This window comes from Carcharodon carcharias, chromosome 2, assembly GCF_017639515.1.
Source record: "Carcharodon carcharias isolate sCarCar2 chromosome 2, sCarCar2.pri, whole genome shotgun sequence".
Lineage (NCBI taxonomy): Eukaryota > Metazoa > Chordata > Chondrichthyes > Lamniformes > Lamnidae > Carcharodon > Carcharodon carcharias.
Window position 1 is genome coordinate 19,231,813 of NC_054468.1, and position 21,326 is coordinate 19,253,138.

The following is a 21,326-nucleotide window of genomic DNA, read 5'->3' on the forward strand; positions in this document are numbered from 1 at the left end:
AATGTGAGCAACCAGTACAGTTATCCCACACCATTTAAGCCCCTGTCCATCAATAAAAAGTGCCAACTTGTGCGCTGAATCAGATGTAGAAATCAGGCTCACCCCCCCCCGGCCCCCCACTAGCCACTGATTTATTTTGCTAGAAGAAGCCAACTAGCTGTCAGCTTTTATTTTTGCCAAATTTGACTCTCACCACCTGAAGGCGTTAACTCCTCACTATAACTTGGTTGCAGTGGTACCCTCTGGTACCTCACTCAAGCCATATCAGCCATATGAGAGGCTGAACACCAGGGTGCCAGCAGCCTGATGACACCATGGGCATACCCAACCTGTCCTCAGCATGCATGTTCACACAAATCTAGAAGGGATGGGGATGAAATGGATAACAAATCAGGAGCGGAAACTGTGGCTATTTTTCGTCCTCAGCCATAGGGAGCTAAATCCAATCGCAACATCTTTCCATAGTTTCATACAGCACAGAAAGCAGTTACTCGGCCCATCGTATCTGTGCCGGCTCCTAGGTAAAACTAGCCAATTAGTGCCACCACTTCATCATACTAAAAATAATGCAAAGATAAAGCACTGTATGATTATCCCTTGTAGGTAACCGACAGCTTTATTTTTGCTCTAGTTTGGGTATAATTCGGGACAAAGAAATAGAAATACAATCACTTTAAAATACAGAGCCTTCAAAATGAAGCCATTTGCTTTGTTATTCAGAGTCCAACTGAGTTTTATCTCAACTTACCTTGCTTTCTGAACCAATTGTCTCAGTCTCTCACCTGAAAGAGGTGACTTCTGCAAGGACAGTTCTACGGGGGTGTGTGTGTGTGTGTGACTGAGAGAGAAAGAGATGGGGAGAGGTGCACCATGGATGAGACCAACACATCTACTTACAACTGGACTCTCTGAATAGCAAGTACCAGCTGGAAATCCGGTCAACTTGTCAACTAAGGGTGAGCAGGGGATGACTGAGGCATCCTGTCATTACCCTGACTGAGATCAGCCAATACAGGATAAACAAAGTAGCCTCGCTTAGTTCACAAGGATCTTTACAGTGCAGGAGGAGGACGTTTGGCCCATCGAGTCTGCATTGGCTCGCTGAAAGAGCAATCTACCTAATCCCACTCCCTCAATGTATCTCCACAACCTTGCACATTCTTTCTCAGTTACTTACTAGCTTTACTATCTGATCAACCAAGGGAAGCTTATGTGAAATATTCAAGGTATGCCAAACTCAATTTAACATCTGATATCAAGATTAAGAAAGGAAAGCTCACCATGTGGCATTTCATGAGTGCCTGTGTGTAGGAAATCTACACACAGTTGTAGAATCCAGGCAGTGTTATTTAGGCATAAAAAGCACAAAATCCAATTTTAAAAAAAAAATTGCAAGAAAAGACAACAAAACCATTTGGTAGCACAGAACTTGAGAGTTGCTGAAAAAAGAGACACGTCTAAGCTTTTTGTTTGGCACTCATCAGGACACTCTCAAGAATGTCAATGTAAGGAGAAGACGACAATTTATACTGTACGTGAAGAGAGTGCTGATTGGTTGGCAAGTGTTGCTGCCATGGAGAAGGCACCACTGCAGGATAATGGCTACCCTGATCAGATCACTTCACGCTGTATATCACGCAAGCTCATGAATGGGCCTAAGACTATCATTTTTGGCCATGAAAAGTGCCCAGTCTACCTCAGATTACTCTGGAAGGGCAAGGTACCTCAAAAACTTGTGCAACAGGTGAAGCTAGCTGTTTCATGCTGCTACTATGCAGTAGCAACACGCGTGGTATTTGCCACTAACAGAATACTGCTGTCAAGCCTAAAAGACGTTGGGCCTATCACACAAATGAGTAAGGGTATATGAATTTCAGTGCCAGTGTGATGCTTGGTTATGTAGGCTATACGTCCCAAAGGCTGACGGATCGTATCAAATAGCATGTCCCAGCCGCTGTTTGCAATGGACAGGGTACAGACCGTACACAACCAGCCCGTTTCAAAATTCAAAACACAGTGTCCAATGTTAGATGTGATTCTATGATTGGAAATTTGCTTAATAATCCTCAGTGCTATGAATTACGCTGACAATCAACTTAAGATCGTTAGTTGGGCTCGCAGTGTGGCGCATTTGCGTGTACTGGAAGCTACATATATTAATACAGAGAGCCCTGTGCTTTGCAGATAGAAAGAACGTGTACATACATTGCGCCTCTGACAGCTAAACAAAATAAGTGACAGCCATTTGCTGACTCATTGCTCAGATAAATGCCTTGGCCAATCAGGGTCAAGCCACCTGATTTAAATTTCAAACAATGCTTGGCAGTTAACTGTCAGTCACCATCAGTGGTGCACTCCACAGGGCAACGCTACTTGCCAATCAATCATCACTCTTCATATATAAAAACAAAAAAACTGCGGATGCTGGAAATCCAAAACAAAAACAGAATTACCTGGAAAAACTCAGCAGGTCTGGCAGCATCGGCGGAGAAGAAAAGAGTTGACGTTTCGAGTCCTCATGACCCTTCGACAGAACTTGAGTTCGAGTCCAAGAAAGCATTCAACTCTTTCTTGGACTCAAACTCAAGTTCTGTCGAAGGGTCATGAGGACTCGAAACGTCAACTCTTTTCTTCTCCGCCGATGCTGCCAGACCTGCTGAGTTTTTCCAGGTAATTCTATCACTCTTCATATACCGTATAAATTGTTGCTTTCCCCTTATATTGGTGTTCTTGCGAGTGTCCTAATGAGTGTAGGATGAAAAGCTTAGACATGTCTCCTTTTATCAGCAATACAAAACCCTTTCTTTTCTTTCCCCACCAACCCTTGCTTTGCCCCTCTAACTCCACTTTCAACCCTACAGATATGCCAAAAATGCTCACTGAGTAGGTTCTTAGTCAGAGTTCAGAGGGGGGAGGAAGTACCGGAGGAAATTTCTAGTGTGGTGAAGCCCAATGAGTAATTCAAATTCTGCCTATGTACTTAAAATATAAACACAGTGCTTTGATTGCTGGGAGGCCCAGGGAAATGAAAGTTTTCCTGGGTCAGACATTATTGTAGATTTTCAGTTCATGCAGTATGAAACACCAAACTATTTGCATCAAATTGACTTTATTACTGTAATTAACCCTAAGCAGCAATATATTTAAAAGCTACATTAATTCTGCTCATCCCATTAACTATTTCCCTCATACCTTCATGTCTTTTAAGTTTCAATTTTATTTCTTATACCCAACTTCCTTTTTCTATCCTATATATTTCTCATAGGTTCTTTTGTTTCTCCCAAGTTTATGATCTATAAATCAGTAAGACATTTTTTGTCTCCATCCGCATCAATAAGAGTCTTCAAAAGTTTTAGATTTGTCCAAAAGGTTTCTTATAATGTACGCTATTGCTTACTTTGCAGCGACATAAAGCTTTAGTGTTGGAATTACTGTATAGAACAGAGGAACAAGAGAAAATGAAATAGAACTTTCTATCCATTCCATCTAGCAATGGAACTTTTTTAAAAATTCATTCACGGGATGTGGGCTTCGCTGTCTGGTCCAGCATTTATTGCCCATCCCTAGTTGCCATTGAGAAGGTGGTGGTGAGCTGCCTTTTTGAACCGCTGCAATCCCTATGTGGTGTAGGGAGGGAGTTACAGAAATGTTGACCCAGTGACAGTGAAGGAACGACGATATATTTCCAAGTCAGGACTGTGAGTGACTTGGGGTGGTGGGGGGAGAGACTTCCAGGTGGTGGTGTTCCCAATTATTTGCTGTCCTGTCCTTCTAGATGGTACTGGTTGTGAGTTTGGAAGGTGCTATCCAAGAAGCCTTGGTGAATTCCTGCAGTGCATCTTGTAAATGATACACACTGCTGCTACTGTGTGTCGGTGATGGAGGGTGTGAATGTTTGTGGATGTGGTGCCAATCAAGGGGGCTGCTTTGTCCTGGATAGTGTCAAACTTCTTGAGTGTTATGGGAGCTGCACTCAACCAGGCAAGTTGGGGGTATTCCATCACACTCCTGACTTGTGCCTTGTAGATGGTGGACAGGGTCCTGGTATTGACCCCATAACATTGACACTGGAATGGCTCTCTTCTACACCCGACTCCCAAAATTACAACAATGTCCTAGCCAAAATGTACGTCACAGTTCAAAAACCTCACTGAATTTTAGTTTGGCTTTTGTAGAACATGTTATTGCTATTCTGGTACATTAAAGTTCATAGCTCTGAAGAAGAGTCATACGGATTCGAAACGTTAGCTCTGTCTTTCTCTCCACAGATGATGTAGACCTGCTGAGTTTTTCTAGCATTTTCTGTTTTTGTTTCACATTAAAGTTTAATGTTTATTTGGTAAATGACAACAGCATATCCCCTCCCATTATTTTCCAAAAGAACACAAAACATCCCGGTTAAAATCCAATTTATAAAAGGAATTGGGCAAACAGAGCAACTTTAAAAGGAAATAAAAGACTTGAATTTGCATAGCGCCTTTCATAGCCAAAGTGTTTTACAGCCAATTAAGTACTTTAATTGGCGTGTTGTCACTATTGTAATATAGGATATGCAGCAGCCAGTTTGCACACAGCTAGCTTCCATAAACAGCAAAAGGATAATGGCCAGATAATCTGTTTTTGTGATTCTGATTGAGAGATAAACATTAGTCAGGACACCAGTGATAACTTCCCCTCCTCCACTTCAAAATAGTTCCATGGAATCATTTACATCCACCTGAGGGGGCCTTGCCTTAAAGTCTCATCCGAAAGACACCATCTCTGACAGTGCAGCACTCCCTCAGTACGACGCTGGAGTGTCAGCCTTGATTTTTGATCCTGGAGTGGAACTTGAACCCACAACTTTCTGATTCAGAGGCACATGAAGATTAGTTTAAATACAGAGAGCAATACATATTTCAATGTAAAATGCACAAAGGATATTCTTAAAAGAAAATAGTTAGTTTTCCCAATGTTCAGTTGGAGGAGCTTTTAGCTCATTCATAACTTAATGTCCGACAGATAGGGAAAAGCATGCAAGTGTCTGAAGGTGGTGATGGAGAGCGAGAGGTGGTTGTCAACAGCATGTAATAGAAACACATATCTATTGAGTAATGTCACCAAGTATTAGCAGCATGTAGACAAGAAAGACTGGGGTGGGGTAAAGACAAGAACAAATCCCTGAGGAACTTGAGTGGGTGGTACGGGCCTGATGTGAAAAGTTATGTTTATGCATTGGCTACATACAGGCAGGTGTGAGCAGTTCCACAGAGCTGGACAAAGGAAGAGCAAAAATGGAGGAAGAATGGAAAATCAACTGGATCAAATTCTACAGTGGAGTCAAAAAGGACAAGAGATAATGCAGTGCAGCTACAGTTACAATTATGTTCTTGAGATTTTGGATGTCATTTATGACTTTGGTCAAGGCAATCTTAGTGTTATAAGAAAGGTGGAAGACAGACCAAAGTGATTCAAACAGAAATTAAAACATTAAACAGAGCTCCTGTCTACCCATTCAAGTGGATGTAATGGCACTTATTTAGAAGTTAAAGCTAAACATTTATTCAAGAGCGAGGAGTTCTCTCGAAGCTAACATTATCCTCTCAATAAACAACATGAAAATAGATTGGTCATTTATCTCAATGTAAAGCAATTCACTGTATGCAAAGTGACTTGAGAAATTTGAGCAATGTGAGAAGCCATTATATAAATGCAAGGGCTTCTTTTAAAATTTCTACAGCATTCCACCTAGAGAAGTTGGTGCACTAATTAAACTCGAACTACTCAGCTAAATCAAACTGAGAAAGCACAGTTACACAAAAGGATGTAAAGATGTCCTAGGCCCAACCATCTTCAGCTGCTTCATCCATGGCCTTCCTTCTATCATAAGGTCAGAAGTGCAGAGGTTTGCTGATGATTGCACAGTGTTCAGCACCATTTGCGACTCCTCAGATACTGAAGCAGCAAGACATGGACAATATCCAGGTTTAGGCTGACAAGTAGCATTCGCACCACACAAGTGGCGATGACCATCTCCAACAAGAGAGAACCTCACCATTGCCTCTTGACATTCAATGGCATTACCATCATTGATTTCCCCGCTATCAAATTCCTGGGGGGTTACCATTGACCAGATACTGAACTGGACTAGCTATATAAATACTGTGGCTACAAGAGCAGGTCAGAGGCTAGGAGTCCTCTGCAGCAAGTAACCCACCTCCCGACTCCCCAAAGCTCGTCCACCATCTACAAGGCACAAGTCAGGAGTGTGATGGAATACTCTCCACTTGTCTCCATAGGTATAGTTCCAAAAATACTTGAGAAACTCAACACCATCCAGGACAAAGCAGCCCACTTGATTGGCATCCCATCCACAAAAATATACTCCCTCCACCACTGATGCACAGCGGCAGCAGTGTGTACTATCTACAAGGTTCACTGCAGGAACTCACCAAAGGCTCCTTAGACAGCACCTTCAAAACTGGCGACCACTACTATCTAGAAGGACAAGGGCAGCAGACACATGGGAACACCATCACCTGGAACTTCCCCTCTAAGCCACACACCACCCTGACTTGGAAATATATTACCGTTCCTTCATTGTCGCTGGGTCAAAATCCTGGAACTTCCTCTCTAGCAGTACTGTGGCTGTACTTACACCACATGGGCTGCAATGGTTCAAGAAGGCAGCTCACCACCACCTGCTCAAGGGCAATTAAGGATGGGCAATAATAAATGCTAGCCTAGCCAGCGATGCCCACATCCCATGAATGAATAAAAAAAACAAGTCCACTTTAAATCACCATTAATAACTGACTTGAGAAACAAACCGCTCACGGATCTAAAGATTCAGAGAAAAACAAATGTACAGATTCGGTAGGAAATATCTGGGTTAAAAACAAAATATACCGAACCTGTTAGATACCACATAACAAAATTTTTCTATTAATAGAAATAAACTGTGTTTTAATACAATGGGGTTCAAACAATGACACAGAAGGATAAAGTGCATATTTGTGCCCAACATTCCTACCAGTTTGAATTCATGGTCTTAGCTACAGCATCTGAGTAGGTCCATCGAAAGATCAAAAAACTGAACAGCAACCTCTCAGGGCCTGTTTTCTGCATCTCTAAAGGGCCTCCGATCTTTGTGTGTTATTTTATTTCCCCTTGTGGGAGTAAAACAAGGTGGTGCAGGGAAGAGAGAAAGAAATGCACCAGACTATGGAGGTTTCCTGTATAATTAATCAAGCTTTTGTTGAATATATTTTCAATTAAAGTGGAATACATCATCTTTTGTCAAATATTGGTGACTTAATTTGGGAGTGGGGTGGAACAAAGATTTGCTGTGACGCATTGTGAAATAAGGGTGAATCAATGTCCAGAGGTAGTCATCAATCCAGACTTACATACATCAATTCAACTAGATACATCAATCCTGATTTTTCGCACTGCTGGGCTCAAATTGCACTTCATTCAATGCAACCAAAACATTTAAATGGGTGATGGAAACAAAGGTAATGTTAAAATATGTTCCTTTTTTATGCAAATGTTTGATATGTCATTGGTGGCAAGAATACTCTTTAAGAATCATCCCTGTACTGGAATACACATGTGCAAGATTGGGAAAAAAAAACCATGAGTCCCTTTAGTAAAACAGTGTACAACCAATATCAAAAACTAAATCGAGTCCTATTTTAAAAAGAAGGCTACCAGCTTTAAACAACAACAAAAGTACAGCCAAAAACAGAGTTTGAGCTGCATTGCAGATGAAACTGGGAGGCTGAGGACAGCAAGTACTGCAGAGCATGAGAAAACCTTGAATCAACTGATTAATCTCCCACTCAGACATTATCACAAAGTTCCACAAGATAACAATGGATAAGAGAGGCTTTAGAAAATCCTAGTCCCTCAAATCATTGCATCCAAATTGACTTCGTTACCTAAAATTGAGTCAATTCCAAGCGTGAATTACCCTTTTCAAGAACAACACCACCAGCCGGAAATCTGCCTTTAATCTCAAACGTGCCTTTAAAAACTAGCCACCCACTTTCATATATTAAACATGCAAAGCTTTTGCCATATTTTTTATAAAATCATATGACTAGGAATCATGTGCAGGGTTCTCCTCTGTACAACCTCTAGGCCTGAAATGCTTTGCTTGGATCTTGTTGGCCAATGCTGGGCCCTGCCCTCAGGTATGATATTATCAAATAACTACAGTTGCAGCACAATATCCATTTAAAAATATTTTTTGAAAAATCATATTGCAATGATACATCTTGCCAACTACTCAACCCTACCATGGCTCCGGTGCCCAGCGGGTTATACAAACATCTCTCAAGCTCTTTTATATTTTTCAATTTAACCCAAGTGGGAAATAAAGAACATTTAACAATTTGTTTTTACCTTTGGAAACTAGGAGCATTTGCAATTGTTAAGACATCTAGCATCTGCAAACCCACAATTCCAGTAAAGCAACTTCATCTCAAACTAAGCTATTTTACTCTTTCCACAGCAACCATCAAAAAGCTGTATCAAGTAATAATTACTAAATGAGAAAGGAAAATAAGAGCCTGTTAAAATCTAGTCAACTGACAACATGCTTACATTCAATTGAGGGTGAAAAAAAAACTCAAATATACTTCAAAATCAAACCTTCTGACAAATGCTGCAGTTCATTTGATTTAAATTCTGCACTTTGATTCTTCTAAATTGTATATTGATGGATGATCCAATTCCCAGCAACATTTCACTCATAAAAGTCTTTAATACAGAAGATAAAAGTTTAAAAAAAATCAAACAATTGTCAGATTGATTCTTCTATACATAGATGGTTAGGATACCACAGTGAAGAATCACAAAAATATTTATAGATCTTGAAGAAAATACCCACAGGAAAAAAAAGGCAGTCAGTCCGTAAACATGTCAATGATTTTAAAAGTTCAATAAAACAAACTGCATAGTTGTTCAATCGGATATTTCCTTTCAACTTGAAGAAATCCAAACTCATAAGCTCATTCAAACTGCTCTCACACAATGAAACCTTGCTGTTTTCCTAGGATCTGGGCAATTCTGAAAATAAATACTTCCAAGAAGCCAACTTAGAAGCAAATGCATTTTTCTTACACAACTTGATACAAAAATTGTCCTGCAGATAATTCTGCACTATACTTTCCATGCACTCATTTTGCAGAGCTCAGAAGTGACAGTGGTCAACCAGACTCAAACTAATTATTTAAGTGCAACTGGTCATCTAGACAATTGAATGTTTCGATGTTAGCCCATGGGACTGTACATATGATAAGCTGCCTCAATAGACATCTTTTATTTTGAACGTCTATTGCATTGGCAGCCCAATAATGATGCTAAATTCTAAGGTTGCGATTCTGTTGAAATGCTCCATCAAATGTGGCTTCATTAAATACCCTGATGGCTGAATGGGTAAGTGAACAAGACACTATGGTACACTACCAAGTTACAAAGATCAGGGAAGTACTAGGTTCAATCACTATCCTATAAGGACCAAGCTGACTACACCTGATCTCAATCTCTGGGCGAAGGGACAATTGCTTAGGACTTATTGAGCCCTAAATTACAAAAAATACTGTATTATGCAGGATCAATGTTTCAAACAAAACTTGAAGCAAAATGGAGGCACTCCATTCTGCTAGAAGGTCAGTTTCAGGTTTTCCTGACACAGAAGATTTCTTTAGCGGCAAATATCAAAACTTGCAGCTAGATACAATCTTGGAAGTTGCATGAAGCAAGCATCCCCAAGAACTGATCTGATGAAAGGTCATGGACCTGAAAGATGAGCTATTTCTTTCTCCACAGATGCTACCTGACCTGCTGAGTATTTCCAGCATTTTCTGGTTTTAATCAGATGCCCATCATCTGCAGTACTTTGCTTCTGTATTGGTGTTTGATTCACTGCCAATTCTCTTCCAGGAATGCCCAACTTGAAGAAGTTCTGCCTTTCTCCCTGACAGGATTTACATTTGTCTCTTCTACCTTATTCACTTATATTGCTGTCTATTTCCTTTCTTGTGTTTGACCAGCTTATCTATCAAAGATTCCTTTCACGGCCACATCTCCTCCCTTATTAACTGTCTCTGTTCTGAAGAAAGGTCACAGACTTGAAATATTAACTCTGTTTTTCTCTCCACAGATGCTGCCAGACCTGCTGAGTATTTCCAGCATACTTATACGCTGGAACTGCTGTTTTTAATGAACAAACCAAAATAGATCAATTGGCAACCAAAACAACTTTTGGCAATTGTCTTTAGCTAAAAGCTTAAGGGTTTCATTCAGTACAGTTAGTTTAAAACACACTCAATTCATTTACCAAAGGCAGGAACAAAATAATTTACATTAAGATTGCTTTAATGTCTTATACACTGCAGGAGTTAATGCAGAAGTTTAATTTATCTTCTTCCACATACAAAATCAGTATGACTGGTGCAACCTGTCTGAAAGCTGATCATGCTGGCCAGATTCAGGTGTAAGCAGCATTGTACAAACATGAGCGTTGTACAATCTTATCCTTTTTTATAAAAGGAGAATGAAGTGCTCCCAAATATAATGGGTTTGGTGAACCCAATAAGGGTGCAATGTGGGAGTGCTTTTTAAAGCATTGTTCCAAGTTTAGACCATCTCAATCCCAAAATATGCAATTAAGTTGTGAATAATTTGTGAATTTAGAACAGAAAAGTTGATGCCAATGTTTCAGATTGTTCCACTGTCCCCAACTCCCCCATGTACAGTGCAGCCATAATTTATTTAAGCCAGTTTCTGTTACCAATCAGTTCTGGAAAGGAGCAGTTTTCAATGGTTATTGTCAAGGTTTAAAAGATCAGCAAAATCCCTGCTCTGCCATGGAGGTAATGGAAGCAATCCGCTGACATCCTGTCTAGCACTGGTACGTCCTCATTCATATATGTTTGGATGCAGCACAGTCAGCTTAAATAGTACATTTTACTCCAGCAGTGATTCTCTAAAAATACACAAAATCCTTTGCTGCAGTTATTCTTAACTTGCCCACACCACCCCTCCCCTCACTGACCTACAATGGCATAAAGTTTCTGCACTGAATTTGAACTCTTTGCCTTCAAATCTCTCAATGGATTTGAACCACCCCATCTCTGGAACCCTCCTACAGTCTTAAAGCCTATCCCATGCCCTTCTGTGCCAATTCTAGCTTTTTGTGCATTCCATCTTCACTTCATCCAACCATTAGTGGAAGAGCTCTCATCCCTACTGTCTGGAATCCCCTCCCGAAAGCCACCTGCCTCTCTCCAAATCTTAAAATCCTACTTAAAGCCAACTTTTGAATCACCTCGCCTAAGCAACCTTTTGCAGCTTGACATTGTTCTTTTGTATATTTAATGATTTTATTTTCTGCAGCCATGTGTGCCAGATGCCTCCTAGACAGAGGGATGAAATACACCTGGGTGAAATCTCCAGAGCCCCAAAAAGTGCTTTACAAGCAAAGCATAAAATTTGTTATCTCCCCTTCACAGGCTCTCAGTTCGCCAAAAGGGCTCCAATACCCATTTAATCTGATGAGCAACCAAACAGCTGCAAGACTTGGGGAAAAAAGCCATGTTGGCATCATAGGAGATACATCCAAACTGCCCATGCTCAATGCCACAGGAGATCTACTAGTACACATTGGGACAGAACAAAATTCGACTGCTTTAAATCAAAACCGCAGTCCTACAAGAATAGCTCTGTTCCCATGCCGTTCTCTCTAAAAGCAGCTTTATATTCAGTCACTTGGTAGTACAGAACTTGAATATTGCTGAAAAGAGAGACATGTTTCCAAAAGCTTTCATCTTAAACTCAGCAGGACAAATGCAAGAATGTCAAAATATCAAACAATCACAACTTATAACATAGGAGAAAAGGGGACTGACGATTGGCGAGTCAACTGGGATTGGCCTCAAACAACATAGTCCTCTAGGTATTCGTAATATGCAGAGTACACACCGTCCTCAACCAGCCGTACAAAACATCTGTTAGACGTGATTTTACAACTGGACAGTACTTGTTGAAAAATCCCAAGTGTGCTAATAGCTACACTAACAACTATTGTGAGGTAACCAGTTGAGCTTATAATGTGGTTCATTTATGCTTGCTAGAAGCTGCATACATTTCATATGTAGGGACCCATTCTCTGCAAACAAAAGGAATATGTTCAAACCTTGCATGCCATTTTTGAATTCTCCAGAAGCATGGGAAGCCTATAGCTCCCTGCTGCTGGCTGCATGACAACGCCTCGGCCAGAGTCAGCTTGACAGCATTTTTCACCTGTAATATAAATTGTTGTGTTCATTTGAAATATGACTTTCTTGTATTTGTCCTGACGAGTGCAAAGTGAAGAGCTTTAGCAACATGTCTCTCTTCTCAGCTTTATATTCCTTTCAAAGTCAGTTTTTTTGGTACACTTGGAAGCATTGTGAGACTTTTGAAGAAAGGTATCATTTCTTAACAGAGAACTGATGTGATCAGGGGAGTTAAAAAAAGGAACTGCAAACAAGTGAACTTTTTTTTTTAAGTGTGCTCAGCAGTCACACCATAGACTGATACATAGGGCAATTATATGTCATGCCATTTTTTTAGTGCAAAAATACATTTTCTGTATTAACTGACAATATGAAGTAGGCAGAAAAACACTTCTATTGATCAAAGTGATACCCGTCAACATACATTTCTAAAAATCCAATGCCATTATTATCTGTAAAGAACAATCTATCGTTCTTGGCTTGAGATGTAATGGAGGGACACAATATTAGTCAATTCTAAGAGAAAATAATACATTCTGAAGAAACAATTAATTGGTCAATTCATTGATGAAATTTAGCTACACAAATTATAAAGATTTCTATATCCTTCACAGAATGTTGTACATACACATTTCACAGGATATGCTCCACATTTTTCTTGATTTTGCTATCCAAGATCTAGTCAAACACTGAAGGCAGCTCGACCTGCAGAACCAGACAACACTTAAGTTGCCTAAAGTATCAAGTTGAACTGAGCCAATCAATTATGAAACTGTTGTCTGGAAACTTTCAACGCTGAAATAAAATAGACTGGCTGTTTGACAAGGGTGGATCAGACTCATGTATGATGCTACTTGTAGAACAGCCAACCAACATCCACCAGCTAGGAGAGATATCTCTGGACTAATACTACAACAGCACGAGTTTGGACCTTGGGGGTGGATTGTTGGCAGGGGAAGCAGAGGAGAAAACTGGGCAACAGGGCAGGGGGGGTGCAGACAGACTGAGAAAGGAGTGATTCCAAGATTTCCATATAAAATTGCCAGCATATTGACCAAAAGCTGTTTAAAAGTGAGATATATTGTCAAAGCTTTTGGTCTTCCACTCACCAGAGCAAACGCAAGAATCCTAAATGTCCCAATGAGTTGCAAGACGAAAAGCTTCGGCGGCAAGTCTCTCTTCAAGTTCTGTACTACCAAGTAACTGACCATAAGGTATGATCAAACAAGACACAACCAAAAGCAGCACGTACAACCATGAGACTTCCGTTGCAATAGGCGGAGAAAAAGGAAGGCACAAAGTGAAATGGACAAAACTTCCTGGGGCACCCAAGCTTAACTGCAGATTATTTGCAGAGGAGTTACACACTATTGTTTACATTCCTTCTGAAGACTCCTAACTACCAGATATCAGGTTACAACACTAGCAACTCATCTACTCATAAAAAAGAATTATAAACATCCTCTTCGCTATTAGAGATGGTCAGCAACTATATTGGCAATGTATTCTGCGCTTTATTAGTGGCAATAAATACAAGCTACTCCCCTCAATTACATTTAACTGAAGGATATGCATAGGGCACAGGGCTCCAGTGCTCCGTTTGCTGCAGTGCAGGGTTCACAATTGCAATCATTCACTGTGCTTCTGGAATGCAGCCCAGAGAGTTCACAGGGGTTAGCTATCTCTGGAAAATTATCTGTACTATGTCTTCATTCCCATATGGCTAGCTGCTGCTATCAGTTGGCACTTAAAAGAAGAGTCCAAACATTCACAATTGAAATACACAGTTCACATGCAGTGAAATGCAGTACACATAACTGGACATCTACATAGAATTATGACCTTTTAATGCAATGAATTATATTTGACTACAAATTTTGAAAGCTTCCCTTTAAAATTAGCATATCTTCCATTCCCCCCACCCAAAAAAGTAACAGTGACATTCTACACAAACCTCACCCCCCACCTCCCATCCACCCACTTAAAGCATAGCCAATACCTAACTTCCCCATAATTTCGACTCTATTGTACACAGGTTATGTAGTTGGCCCTACTTCAGAAACAGGAGGGTTGAGAAATATTTAGCCAAGACATGGTGTTACTTCCTGCCTTGGAGACTAGCACAACACAATCTCTGTTCTTCACAAAACAGAAACATAGCATCTTATCCAAAAATGCTGTCCCACAACAGCATAGCAAAGCAATCCCACAATCAGTAAATTACATATGAGCTCAAGTTCCTCTCTCCCCTCCATCACCTACCTCACACATAAAAATAATCTATGGTAACACACTAAGAGATCTAAAAATACCCTTTTACCACTATCATTCATCCAAATTCAGTTGCATTACACAAGTCTATTACTAATCAACCCAAAGGTCTGTAGATTGTTTCAATAAATTGGACATTTGTAGATTTGATGTAGCTTGAGCATTAAACTACTTAACTATATGAAGCTATACAGTCAGGTAAGTTATTTAAAACAATCTAGCATATACATCCAAAGTCTCCACTTTACCTAGAGATATCAGATGAAGGGGTCAAAAATTCCACTGGTCAAAGTTCTGGAACATGCTTGGTATCTAATTTCAAAGTATCCCACCGATCTGTGAAAGTTCTCGAATATTGGGCTCATCTATTATTTAATAGACTAGGCCCATGTTTCCTAGCCTTAAGAAGAGTTACAGGTGATCTCATTGAGAACGTATGAAATTCTTTTGGCTTGACAAGGTAGATGTCAAGAGGATGTTTCCCAGGACTGGGGAGCCCAGAACTAGGTGTCAGAGTCTCAGAATAAGCCACTTAGGACTAAGATAAGCAGATATTTCTTCACTCAAAGGGCTGTGAACCTTTGGAATTTTCTACAACAGAAAGCTGCAAATAACAGTCGTTGAGTATATTCAAGTCAGAGATCCACAGATTTTTAGGTACTAAGAGTTTCAAGGGGTATGGGGATCATGCAGGAAGACGTAGCTGAGATAGATCAGCCATGATCTTGTTTAATGGTGGAGTAGGCTCGAGGAGTTGAATGGCTTAACACTATCTCTGATGTTCCTATGTACTGGGGGTTCTTTGAACAACAGAATACAAGTACTGGCACAATTTCTATTGGAATAACTAGCAAAAACTCTACTGCAGCATAAATACCAAACTGGCACAATTGAATTAGGAGTCCTGGGACAACGCTGCAATCAACTCACACCCATGTGAACACAGAACACAATACTGGTCTTGAGGTATATTTTTAAGGAGTCTGAATAATCAACAAGTTAATTGGAGAGCTCTTTTGCAGTTAGCTAGTGGTTTTTCAGCTTTAAAGTAGCAGTTGCACTTAAGTAGCACTAAATTGGTTGAAGATTTAAAATGAAATGGTTACTGAAAGGAGTTAAAAACAGCACAAGTTGCACCCTAATCAGAAAAGATGCTTCAGTTATTTTCTTCCAATACACGTAAGCATACAATTGAGCAAAATTAAGTTGACTGCAACACTGACTGCTTTTTCAATGACAGCAGTATGTGATCATAGACCAATTAACAATTCTTTTCATTTACCATATTCAATACCCGTAACTTATTTTGGCATGCTAGGAGGCTGCTCCAACTAAAATCAGCTGTTCTCTGGTTCACTCTGCTCTGAATCAGATCTAGTACTTGGGATACAATTTTATTCAGTGGAAATAATACTGTTGCTAACCCACGCAGTATGCTGGTTACACTTTGGGGAGACCTGTTAAAATCATGCCACATTTCTCTACACATACACCACCAGTGGTGCAAAAAGTGAATAACTCATTTGAATGCACAAAGAATAACCACAGCTGTTAACCCAACAAACTGGCAGTCCATTAATGGCTAGAAAAAATGAAATATTATACTCTTTGCATACTGTGGTCAAAGAAAACCCCACAGCAACGATAACTCTAAATATGCAAAATTCCATTCAATTCTGATTTTCCACTTATGCTGGTCAAAGTGTCTTCTTGCTAAAAATCTATCTTATTAATTTAATCTTTAAAAGCCACAAATTGTATTTCTGGGCCATAACTAAATTAGGAACGATTACTACCAAGTAGCAATTAATTGAAATATCACCACTTACATACCTTGTTATAATGTACCTTAGAGCACAAATATGGAGCTTATAGGTATATGCCCTTGGGCCTAAAGCTCAAGGAGAACAAAAAACCTTACTTGAAAACACCAACATAGTCTTGTGTAAATTGGTCATATAAAAATCATCTGATCTTCTACACATTGTGAACTTTTATGTAGTAGACAATGAATCAAATGTAAGCAATGAAAAAGGAATACCATTCAACTCCTTATTTCTTGGTATTACAAAGGTTTCTAGAATAATCAATGGTTATATCATGTCAAAAACCACCTAACCATCTGCATTTTTGCCATTCCATAATGAAGGAACCTTTTTAATAAAGTGAGCTTCCCCTCGCAATAAAAAGGAAATTTCTCAAGTCTAATTTTACATGATAGTTATACCAACAAAAACCCTACAGCATTAATCTTAAAATCATAACATTTGGATAATTACTGTGGATTTAGTATTTTCCTGCAGCAAATCTGCAGAGAAAATTAATAGACACTGACATCCAATAAGAGGCCTAAAGGAAAAATTCCAAATATACCAAAATCAATATATTGTGACTCCTCAAGTTCAGCTGAGTATAAAGGAATTAAAATATCAGATTGTGAATTAAATTTCTGGGCTGTTAAATTAGTTGGAAAAAGCACTTCATAGGTGCTGTTAGGGCTGACTTAAAAAAAATGTTTCTAAACTGTTTGGAGATTTGGTAACTGGTTAGTTTGATACTGGGCAGTTCAATTAGCTGGACATATTACTGTATATATACACAACAATTAGGGCTGGGAAAACTTTAACTTAGATTTAATTATGAAATGTAACAATATGAACATAATCTAAAGGAAGCAATAAGATTGAATTTTTGTTGCTCTGCCTTAATTATATTAATACTGGTAATAAAAAAGTTATCATTTTTCTCAAAATCTAAACATAATATATTAATCCACAATGCAAACATATGGATTAATTGTGCATTTTTATTACAATTGATGCTTTTTCCAGTAAAACAAGCTTTTAAAAAGGGAGGTAATGCACCTACTAAATACTCAAATGCAATTTCAAACCATAAATGGAAGATTTCACCATGGCTCTTGTAAAAGGCTACCACCTGCTCATACAGGCCATCTGATGTCAGTCCCAAAAGGTGGGTCATTAGGCAAGGTTCGTTGTCATAATCAATTTCCTGGATGTCTCTTCAATTAACACATACACAAAAGCTGTTAGTTCATTTCAAATTAGTTATCTTTGATCCCTTGTCTTTGCTGTGTCAATAGGGTGGCAGCAAAGAAGTTAGTAAATTTGCTCCAGTCCCCCACCATGGGGGAAAATATTGTTCCCACTTCTGCATGCTATTTAGTGATCCATGCTGGAAAGTACACACAGAGACATGATTAGGCTCAGCTGTGATGGCTCCTAGTGTCCAATAAGCCCACCTACACTTACTGTTCAAGGTCACGTGAACTCCTGCTTAGTAAGGTAACAGAGGGTGCTGGTACCTGTGAAACCACATCCCAGCACAAGCTGCCACTTTTGAGAAAGGAGTAAGAAATGAAAAGTTAGAAATCGCATACCATTTTCAATACCAGATGGCTAGTATATGCACAGAATTTATCAAGGCAAAAGTCTATTTAAACAGTAGGTTAAAAAATACATACCTGTCTTCATCTCCATCGATTTGTATAGGTATAGAGAACACAGAATTTGAGAGGCTGTTCATTGGGCTAGACACTTGCAAATGCAGAGGGTTACCAAGAATTTCTGGAATAAGAGGCTTCATAGAGGGTTTGCCGTCACTGGACTGAGATGTCTGAGGTATAAACTGCTCCGAATTCCGTCTCTCCTCTAGCTGGCCTGTACCTTGCTGTATCTGGAAGAGGCTGGTCTGCGACACGTTTGAAGATAAGTTGACTGAACCTTGCATCAGACTCCCAGTTATCGGTGCCTGGGTACTTAACTGTGATTGAACCATGGTTACTGGAGCACTTGGCATTGTAACAGAAGTGGCAGATGCACTAGGCCCTACCGCAGACACACCAGTTAGAACACTTGAAACACCAGTACTCGGCAGATTTTGGATGCCAGCAGCCACACTGAGAGATCCACTGGGCAACCCAGGCACCTGACTAACCATTCCAGACTGGAGACCAGAAGCTTGGTGCTGTTGGTTTAAATGCTGTTGAACACCTGATGACCCCAAACTTTGTTGCTGCAAAATCAGACCCTGTGTAGGGCCTGGCTGAGTATTCTGTATCCCTTGTCCACCCTGATTGACCAAATCACAGCTCTGGGCTGGCACTTGTGCTCCACTGGCAGAAGGTTGCATCACCATTGAAGGACCATGACTTGTTGCTTGACTGGCAGATAGGCTAGTATTCTGAACTACTTTAACCGGTGAAGGCTGAATAACTCCTGGACCCTGCATGACCGGCAGATGTTGCATATATTCTGTGTGACTGTTTGCAATAGTGGACTGAGATGGCAGTAAATGTGGAATCTGGGTCTGAGAAAACTGAAATTGCTGAGGCTGGGGAGTAGGGATGTTAGCAGTCTGTTGAGAATTGGCCTGGGGCACAGATGCACCGGGTGTATGAATGGCCTTGCCATTGATCTGTAGAAGGCTGAGCTGCCCCAAGCTACTCTGCAAGTTTACCTGCGACTGATGTTGCTGACCAGCTGCCGCCGACGCGGTGTATATCTGATTCGAGGATGCAGCTTGAGACACTGGCAGGCCGCCTGCCGGCTGCTGCCCCTTGGCGAAACTTTGGTGCTGGCTGGTCACGTCGGTCGGGGCCAACTGCGCGATGGTGGCGCCGAGGGCAGCGTCCGCCAGGGACTCGGTGCCATGCACGGGGGGCAGGATGACCGAGCTGTTGGTGGCCCCGAGGCCGCTGTCCCGGTCCCCGCACTGTTGCTGTTGCTGCTGCTCCAGGGTGCTGCTGCTGCTGTGCCGGATGCTGTCGGCGGACCGGGCCAGGATGGTGCCGTCCGAATCGCGGTCGTAAAACTCGGTGCAGGTCCACCGGCCTCTGCGGAAGGGCTCGCCGGAGCCGTGGTCCAGCTTGATGACCCTGAAGCGGGAGGTGCAAGCCACCGCCGGCTGCATGGCGAGCGGGGCGGCGCCCCCGCCCCCGCCGGTGGAAGTGCCGCTGCCAGAGGTGGACGGGGGCGGCGTGGCTCCCGGCGCCGGCCCGCTGTTGCTGCTGCTGCTGGCAGGGGGGGTGGCCGTCCCTCCGCCGGCTGCGGGCAGCCCCCTGCCCCCGAAAGCCTGCCCGACCGCGTCCCGGTCGTGAGGTATGTTGGGCGAGGTGGCCCCGGGGGTGTCCGCCTCGCCCACGTTGTTGAGGGTCTCGTCCGAGGAGCTGCGCTCACACACCTCGGCGCCGTGCTCGTAGTCCGTGGCCCGGGAGGAGACGTCGAAGATCTCCGAGGAGATGTCCTCGGTGCGGGACTCGTCCGGATCATCCAGGCTCTCGGTGTCCTCGGTGATGCTGCTGGCCGCCACCTGAGCCGTGGTCACGCTGGTGATCTGGAAACCGCTCTTCTTTTTAACCGGCATTTTGAACACTTCTCCCTCTGTCTCTGTGTCTCTGTCTGACACACACACACGCCAAAATATGAGAGACTTTTTTTTTAAGTGTCGAGCCTTTTTTCAACCTTCTCGTCTTTTCCTCTTCCCTCCACCGCCACGGGGAAAATAAAAATAATCAAGTCTGTAGTTTGCAATTCAGTTCACAAGTGTGCGTGTGTCTGTCTTTTTTTTAAAAAAAAAACACACCAGCTACAATCCTTTTCCCGTTTTATAATAATTCACAGCAGTTGAGAGAGACCATCTTCTCCTCCTCCTCCTCGTTGCGGTGGAAATATCCAGCCAGAGAGGAAAAAGAATAAAAAGTTATCTTTTGAATTGGGGAAATAAAAGTCAATCTTCAGAGTTTGTAGATTGTTCTGTAAAGGGTTTTTTTTTTCCCTTCTTCCAAACCCCGTCTCTCTTATATACACACCCCCAAAAGAGATGAATTAACACAGTTGGGAACAATGTCTGAAGCAAATCATCTCTGCTGCTCCTCTTGGGTCACAACCGAAACATCCTTGGAAAAGGGAGATATGAAGACGATTTGTTCCTCTTTCTCTCTCTCCCCCCCACCCTCCCCAACACCACCCCCTCCTCCTCCTCTCGCACTTCAATCTTTATCCTGGCGTTACTTTTCCTCCTTCAGCAGGGAACGGTCGCACTTTAGCAACGTGTGGATGACTCCAAGCTCCCTTCTCATTAGTCACCGCGACACACCATCATCTTCTTTCAGTTACAAGCACTGCAGGCAGCTCACTCAGGTCCTCTTTCTCATCAGAAGAAAAAAGGAACCCTCCCTCCCCCCCACCCACAACTCAAAAAAAAAACTCAACTCCCAATTATATCCTTCAGATTCTTTTCTTCTGACTCTTTGCTCACAGGTCGATGAAATGCAGAGAGAGAGAGAGAGTGTGTGTGAGTGAGTGAGAGAGAGAGAGAGAGGGGGGGAGGAGGAGAGAGGAGCTTGGCTCTGGTCGAATGGAGAAAGCAAAGCTAAAGCCCCGGGGTTTTGAAAGCCAGTCCCCGGAATAAGCAGCAGCCGCTCTTGCCTTTTTTTTCCTCCTCTTCCTTCCTGCCTCTCTTCTCGTTCTTGTTTCCCCCCCACCTCCTCCTCCCAGAGAGAGAGAAAATAAAATCAAATTTAAGCAGCAAGGAGGTGGCCGGCTCCCCGGGATTAAAGCAAGGCCGGTGTCGCAGATCCGATGGTGAGTGTCTGATCCCTGAACTATTACCCCACCTTCCTCCCCTTCCCCTGCTGCTGCTGCTGGCTGCTGCTGCTGCTGCTGGCTGTACCTCCTAAGGGGTAGGACAGGGGGAGGGGAGCTTGGGGGGGGGGGGGGGATGAGCCTTCCCCCCCCTCCTCACTGCCCGGGGAGGGAGGGAGAAGAG

General features: G+C 41.8%; 1 protein-coding gene across 3 annotated transcripts in view; it reads right to left on the reverse strand.

The window, feature by feature from the left end:
* Positions 1-20,002, reverse strand: part of tsc22d2 (TSC22 domain family 2) — an 80,568-nt gene extending 60,566 nt beyond the window's left edge. For 2 of the 3 annotated variants that reach the window (XM_041180756.1, XM_041180750.1), the window contains exon 1: positions 18,022-20,002. In XM_041180756.1, the coding sequence (XP_041036690.1) occupies positions 18,022-19,922 (1,901 nt within the window). In that variant the 5' untranslated portion in view covers positions 19,923-20,002. Of the gene's footprint in view, positions 1-17,809; positions 17,894-18,021 lie in introns of all 3 variants that reach the window. The other variant, XM_041180745.1, reaches the window with a different exon arrangement.
* Between the last annotated feature and the right edge of the window lie 1,324 nt (positions 20,003-21,326).